Genomic DNA, 7,559 nt, shown 5'->3' on the forward strand with positions numbered 1-7,559 from the left:
AGGCTTTATTTTTCTAAACATAATTTAGGCTATGCATATGCGCCGCGCTGTCTTCAAAAGAGGGAGTAGGCAGTTGACTGATGGGGACAGCATGAATGATTGATTAAGATTATTAGGCCTATTATTATTATTGGGCATATTATTATTATTATTATTATTATATTACATTAGTAGCCTATAGTAAAACAGGCCAGTTTATTTTTTGAGAAAATTCAGCTGCTCGACACCACTTTATACCGCAAAATTAGTCAATTCGTCCCAGGCTTACTGTGTTCCAAATCTTGAACCTTTACAAGCCAAGCTGTTGTTGCCAAACTTTGCGTTCTATTTAGGCTAAATTAAAAGGCTAGCCTTGGTTAAAACAAGAGTTGATCATTATTTGCATGAGCGTATGCAAAATTATCTATTTAGGCCTAAGACGGCGGCGCTTTGAGCTAATATGTTTTGGTGCAGAATATTATTAGGCAAGGCACAGAATGAAAGGCCCGGTCAAATTGGATCAGTTAAGATTGAGGACTATACCGAAAAATCACAACCGCCGCGCTGTCCTTGAGAACCAACTTAGCCCTAAACTAAGCCATTCGTATAATTCCCCCTTGTGTTGCCAGACTTGGATTGTTTATTATGTCAAATGTTGAATGATTGGTCTAAACTTGTTCTGTAAGTGTGGAGCATAACCTAGGCTATTTATGCCATACGCACATTGTAAGCCGAGGCTAGTGTGTGAGAGAGATAGACTAGGCGCACTTGCTTGTGTGTATGTCTGTGTGAGTGAGCGTGTGTGTGTGGGTGGGTGGTGCTCGCTGGCATTCTAACTATTCCTATATATTTTTGCATAATTAGGGTGTTCAAGTCGGCTAAATAGGCCTGAAACCTCTGATTCAGTCACTGTAATATCTGTCTTTCTTAACATTATTTACCAATCAATTATGCGCAATGTCTTATAGCCTACATCTGCCATTTTACCAACAGGTCTGAAATCACAGAAAAGTTGAATAGCCAATCGTCGTGGTGGGGTAGCATGTCCTGCATGCGTCCTCAAAGACTCTTTCCCTCCTTGGACGACTATGTTAGGTTCGATTTCAATTTGAACATGGTCCAGACAAACCAGGACACCTTCACATGCAGGCTTTTGCTTTTGTACAGCTTAGGCAGTTAAGTTTTCAGGGAAAATAAAAATATCCCAATCTGATGATCCGTTGACACGATGATTAGGAGATGGATCAATGGCACATCAACATTTTACGCAACAATTTTAAAAACATAATTCAAAATTCCCATAAAAAAACTTTCCCTCCTCTGCAGGCGGCAAGGTTATTGACTAAAATATGCTTGGGCCTGCCCGTGGCTCTATATGCGCTAATAAACCAATTTGCAAAAATAAAATGATCAGTTTGTGCAATAGCCTATCACTACCCATAACTTGCGAAATCAATAAGCAGAGAGAATTTTGTTCAACACATAGCTTAAGTAGGCATGAAATAGGCTAATAGGCATGGGAAAAACTTACAAATACCAACAGTCTGGTTGTAACCGAGTTATTGGACAACAGCTTGGTAACATACTAAATGATGTCTAAAGTAATGTCTAAGTTGATTGATGGAGGTTGAAAGTTTAGCGAACTGTTAGCATATATCTGATCCGATTCTGTCACTTCCAATTCAGCAATTGAAACTGAAGATCTCAGATAACCGAGTTGTCTCCGACAGATCATAATGTACATAGGCTAATCAACCTGTGCTTGAAAACATGTTAAATTGTAACTATCCTATTGCCCCCAGGGTTTTAGAGTATATGGAGTCGGGTGGACGTTGCCATCGGGATACAATAGAGTCTATGGACTCTTCCAGTTGGAGTATAGCTCTGCCTTGTTAGAGTTTAAATTATTATGATTATTTTATTATTGATATTATTGCTATTATTATTCTTATTATGATCATTATTATGGTTATTCACAAAAGGCTTGGGGCTGGTTAGAACGATTCTGGTTTAAATGCTTTCCTTTAGCTTTCCACGTCGGGTCATTTCTGTGCTCATTATTTTTTTCCATAATTAGGCCTACCAAAAATAAACTTAGCAAAAATTCACTGCAAGGATTGATTTATTTTATAGGTTATAACTTCATGAAAAGTAGCATGATGTGCAAGCGGGCAAGTAGCCATTAAGACCATTAAGATAAAAAAAAAAAAAAAAGATTATGTGCGCTTTAATGTTACTTTGAAGCCCACTGTGAGCGTCTGCAAATTCACACACAACTGACAACTGTTAATGATAGTGTTGTGAGATTTTCTTGGGATAAAAATTTCATAGGCTTTAGGCTATATCCTTTTCTGTCAGGGACCACGAATCGTTTTGCCATGTAGGCTAGTAGCCTAATTGTATCGCCATGGAACGTATTAGGCCTTGGCCTTAAAACGTAGTTTCAAAGAGCTTTCTTTGGTAGCCTATCTTTAGCATAGCACAGCACACCGAATAGCCTATCTATTAGTTGCCAATTAAAGAATCGCTGTATAACAGTTAAAGGCTTGTCATGAGCCTATATTTGTATTCCTCTATTTATTGTTAGCATATCACTATTTCTTTTATCATAATAAATATTGATAGGCCCATTGTTATTGTTGTTGGTGTTGAATATCAATTCTAATAATAGCCTAAGTAATTATTATTAATTAATTACTGTTGGGCATTGTGTTAATACCCTGATGTTAATTAGGTTGAGGCATTGGACATCCATGTAATTTAATCTCTTATCACTTCGGGGTTTCAAAACAAAAATAAAATACATTAATTTACATTGAATTTAAACTGTATAATGTATACATACATACATACATACATGCATACGAACAATGATGGGCCATATACTATATGATAGTTGGCCTATAGGCTATATTATGATAGTATATCATAGCACTGACTAAACCTTTTGCCATTGAAAGTTTAGATAGAAACCTTAATGCTTCAGAATTTTACGGTGACCCTAAAGATGTATGTAAATGGCATAGACGATGTCATGTTTGTCGATATACTTTTATTGTCTGATGTGCTATTTCTTCCGTTGCATTCCAAATAGGACTGTTGACATCTTTAATATTTACAATTAAAACTAGAGTAAGTTTATAAAACAAGAAAATTCTATTAAATACAACTTCAACAAAAATCCAGGCAGATCTTACAACTTTGAGCAAAGTCAGGATAAATATTCTCCGTCAAGACAATAAAGAAAGTTTCTAAGTGCATTAAAAGGGTTTCTTAATATCCCTGAACGCAAGCTAAATTTGCAGTTGACATTCTCTCAAGATCATTAGAAATTTTTAAAATATTATTAAAATATTATACCTTTTACAAAGTGATTCGACACATGACTTCAATGGAATATGTAGAAAAACGTATTTCCATATTTACAGTATTTTTTTCTCCAGATGTTTTGTTTCGATTAGTTTTCATAAGTGCGGAGTGTAAAATGTGGGCGCCCCATATGTCTGTGAACTTAACATGAAAGGTGAGAGAACTGCATGACTTGGCAGAAACGGTAATTGAGCAGTACAGACAAGTCCCCCTGGTGCATGGCCCGGGTAGCTGGTGTGCATAGACAGATGGCCGCCCATTGGAGGAGACGGACTCAGAGGGCTGAGACCCCCCAATCCGTTCTGACCGTTCGTGCCACTGCCAGTTGGGGCACTGGTATCTGCCCCTGGATTTTGTTTTTTCCACTTCGTACGCCGGTTCTGAAACCAGATTTTCACTTGTGTCTCTGTCAAGCTGAGTGACAACGCCAAATTGAGTCGTTCACAGACGGAGAGGTACCTGGTAGACTTGAATTTGTTCTCGAGTGCAACAAGTTGTTCGTAGGTAAATGCTGTACGAGCCCTCCGAGGCTTTCCCGACTTGGAGTCTGACCCAGAGCGCTTTCTCTTAGGTTTTACCTGGTTGCTTTGACCGTTTGATGACGACTGCTGTGTTGGTGTGCAAGAAGGACTTGGAGATTTCTCTCGCGCGTTGTCCTCTTCATGGGGATCTAATCCTCCGTCCGCGTTGCTCATAAGCGCGCTGCTACTCTCCTCGCTACACAGCTCGTCCTGCATCTCACTGTCCGTGTGGTTCCCCTGGATGAAGTCGTGTTCACACTCGTCAGATCTGTACACATAGCTATCTTCTGTAGAAAAACATAAACAAAATCACTTAATACGTAACCTCTCTAACATCGGCCATTGGTATTTTGCAATGGGACAAAAAGTAGTGGGATCTAGGCATATATACCATATAAGATGAATTTTAATTAGCCTATGCTAATTAACTGAAGGTGAACACAAAAGGCACCTGTAAATGAACGCGAAGAAAACGTTGCCACTTCAGAGATTTCAAACGGTTTTCCATAGGCTAAAAAGTTATGATATCAAGCCAAAAAGTGAATACCAATAAAGTAAAGAATATGGGAATTCCCCTGTTAAAATCTACACAACACTCTCTCCAATATAGGCCTATTGGATGACGACAACTCTATTTTACTATACAGTAAGCCATCCAATTTGAACTGTAGCATTTTTACGCACAATTACGCACACAAAGTTGTAAATGCAAGCATAGGCTAAGTGGTCTAAAATAATCGTATTAGACTATATCCCCTACAATATTAGCAACAGAACACAGGAAAAATACATTAACTCTATTGTTAATGTGTAAGCAACTATTACACGTTGTATTTTGTGACTCGTTGTAAGTTTTTGACAGATCTGCAATCCCATACGCGCGCGCTGTTTAAGAATAAGAGTTGTGTGACAGATTCGATTAGGAATTGTGTCAAATGTGGAAACCGTGTTGTGAACCACTTTTTTTAAATTATTTTTTTAGACAAGTGTTCAGCTTCGTTAACTTGGCCTATTTTGAGAAAATTCTCTGAATACTTTGTACCAGTAGCCTAGACCTATAGGCTATGCATTTTTTAAAACTCGGTGTTGGTTATTGCAAACTGCTAATTAGTCGACTTGTAAGAAAGTAACCCACTGCCAACGACAGACGCCTGATAAGCGAGTGAACAGGTCGATATATCATTCTTGTATGAGTATACAATTCCTAAGCAGCTTGCAATTCCCACTAGCCTACATGATAATTACGAATATAGAGTCATATTTTGAACAAATAGTGTTAAAACCGTGTGCTGCAGTTTTTGAGTGTGATTAATCCGCTTCATGAACTCTGCCAAACGTGGTTTCCTTCCAGAAATTCCATATCAGAGTAGGTCCTAGAAGTTTTGTACTGATGAAAGTCATGGACTGATACGTAGCCTACTGTACCCTGCACATTTTTTCCCACCTTTTCCCCACTTTGTGTCTGTAGAGCCCTATATATGTATTTCTAAAGAATAGAACGATGTTTTGAGACGTCTTGCCTCTGTGTGTGAGTCATTCCTGGCTGTTTTGAACTCTTACCTTGACTGCCGGATCAGAAAAAACAATTAATTGCAAACAAGGTGCAGCTCATGGCTTTATTTCAACTCTTATTTATTGAGTTTATTTAAAAAGGTAGTGATCATCTGAAGTCAGTGGAAACTTTTTTAAGTTGCTCAGGATGTATATTTGCTAGAGGAACGAATGCTATGTTGACATCTATCAGCATGGCAGTGTCAATTTCGGTAAATGGTGGTTAACAATTTCACCATGACCATCTCTTATTAGTCAAATAAATAGTCCTCAGTGCAACACTGCGGGGAGTTTGCATCGTATGTAATTCTTGAAAATGAAACTTGCCATGATAATTTAGCCTGTACTATCCGAAATATTGAGGCTGTGACCTACTGTCCTTAACGTTAGTAGGCTATTCATGATACAGTGCTTGGATAATTTGGTTTAATTGAGTCATTCCTACACTAGCTTGGTTTTCTGGTCTTGCGATAACGGTAGGCTATATTCTTCAATGTTGTTAATCTGTGAAATTATTCGAAGTACTCACTTGATAATGATGAAGATTTTTTACAAGTATCGTAGTCTGTATACGTTTTCTGGTCGGATCCATGTGACGATTCCTCGTCCCCTCGGTTCTCTGCTCCTAAGGTGAAGTCGATGACTGTTCTTGGTTTTTTACTTGTAAACTTATTCGGATCCAAAATGTCCAAAACTGAAAATGAAGTCGTCCGATGGACCGTTGGTGCGACGGCTGGCGCGGGGTCTTGTCGCAGTGAAGCGTCTCCTCTCCCGCCTTGAAGCACTTCTCTTTCTAAATCGTTGCCAGACACTCGCTTCGGGCTGAGGTTGTCCATGCTCTCCGGAGATACCGCCACAATAACCGCTGTCTGTGCGACCACTCCGGACGCAGGTGGGGCGATTGCTGTGTCTCCAATCTGAGTCTTGTTCATAATTTTTACTGGGAAAAACACTCCCCCTTTCCCCGCTGCCCTGCGTTTTGCACAGCAACGATACTCGGTTGTTTACTTATGCTACTTAGGTTACAAAAAATGTAAAAATGTCCTGAAATATCAAAACCATTCAGTGACCTCTTCCTTCAACACTGAGAGTTGACGGTTCACTGCTGGATGTTGGTCTCCTTTGCTTGGATCCTTTTTGGGGTTTAACCATCACCCCAAGACCTCCAACGTGCATGACACACATGCGCCTCACTTGCACTCTCTGTGTGTCACCCCTCCCCTTGCTTTTCCTGCCCTTACCCCGTCGCCAAAACTTAGACATAAGCAACGCCTTACTTATGTATTCATATTCCACCGTGGATTGTAATTGGCTACAAATTAATCCCATGCCTTTAATAGCCTATTATCTCCATCTGCGGGCGTGAGAGGCAACAGAATCGAGCCGGGAGTGAGCGATGATGTGGCCCATGATATACTAAGCTGTCAGTTCACAGTCGACGCCAAGTCCAGCCGACTGGAAAGTCTCTAAATAGGCATATTTTTCTGCCTCCCTCCTTTCTTCATAGTGGAAGAGCTTATGATAATGATTGTTTCATGATATATTCACGAGAAGATAGAGCAATTAAACGCGGTGGTCTAGGGACTCGATAAAACGGAGATGTCCTTTACAATATACATATTCAGGCAGGTAAAACGTGTTAAAATTGGCTGCAATATTTAACGACTATTTTCATTGCAATTATAATGAGGTGATTTGGGTCCTCACAGTTGTCTTGCAAATGGTGTCTCAATATCTGACATAAATCTTACCGTTTGCTTGATTAAATGTGGTTTAGTAATAGGCTGCGTTTTCTCTAAATGGAAACTACGTTTCACTTAACTCAGTTCAAAAACTCGATATACAATAATTGCCTTTCCAGTGAAATATTGATTACTAATCTGGTATATCATTATTAAGCCAAGAACATAATAGATTTAAAATTAGGCTTTGATCAGATTGTGGCATATTTATTTAGAAAGGCAATAATTACCCCCATGAAAGCGATTAATTCAAGTTTAGCCCCCTGAATTCTGTTTAGTGACTGCCCTGTAAGCTGTGTAGGCTAAGGTTGAGGACTTCACAACTAAGATACTGTGGAAAGAGAACAGCCCCACAGACTGAAAGGCATCTATAGGCTAGTTCATAGCGACCCCTGGA

General features: G+C 39.2%; 1 protein-coding gene across 1 annotated transcript; it reads right to left on the reverse strand.

Moving 5' to 3' along the window:
- Window positions 1-3,443: 3,443 nt before the first annotated feature.
- On the reverse strand, window positions 3,444-6,352 carry nkx1.2lb (NK1 transcription factor related 2-like,b). The gene is made up of 2 exons (XM_062525409.1): window positions 5,950-6,352; window positions 3,444-4,156 (listed from the first exon to the last, which is right to left on the reverse strand). Exons 1-2 carry the CDS (start codon window positions 6,350-6,352, stop codon window positions 3,444-3,446), a joined length of 1,116 nt encoding a protein of 371 aa, XP_062381393.1.
- Window positions 6,353-7,559: the final 1,207 nt, after the last annotated feature.

The sequence above is a fragment of the Sardina pilchardus genome, chromosome 21 (assembly GCF_963854185.1).
Source record: "Sardina pilchardus chromosome 21, fSarPil1.1, whole genome shotgun sequence".
Lineage (NCBI taxonomy): Eukaryota > Metazoa > Chordata > Actinopteri > Clupeiformes > Clupeidae > Sardina > Sardina pilchardus.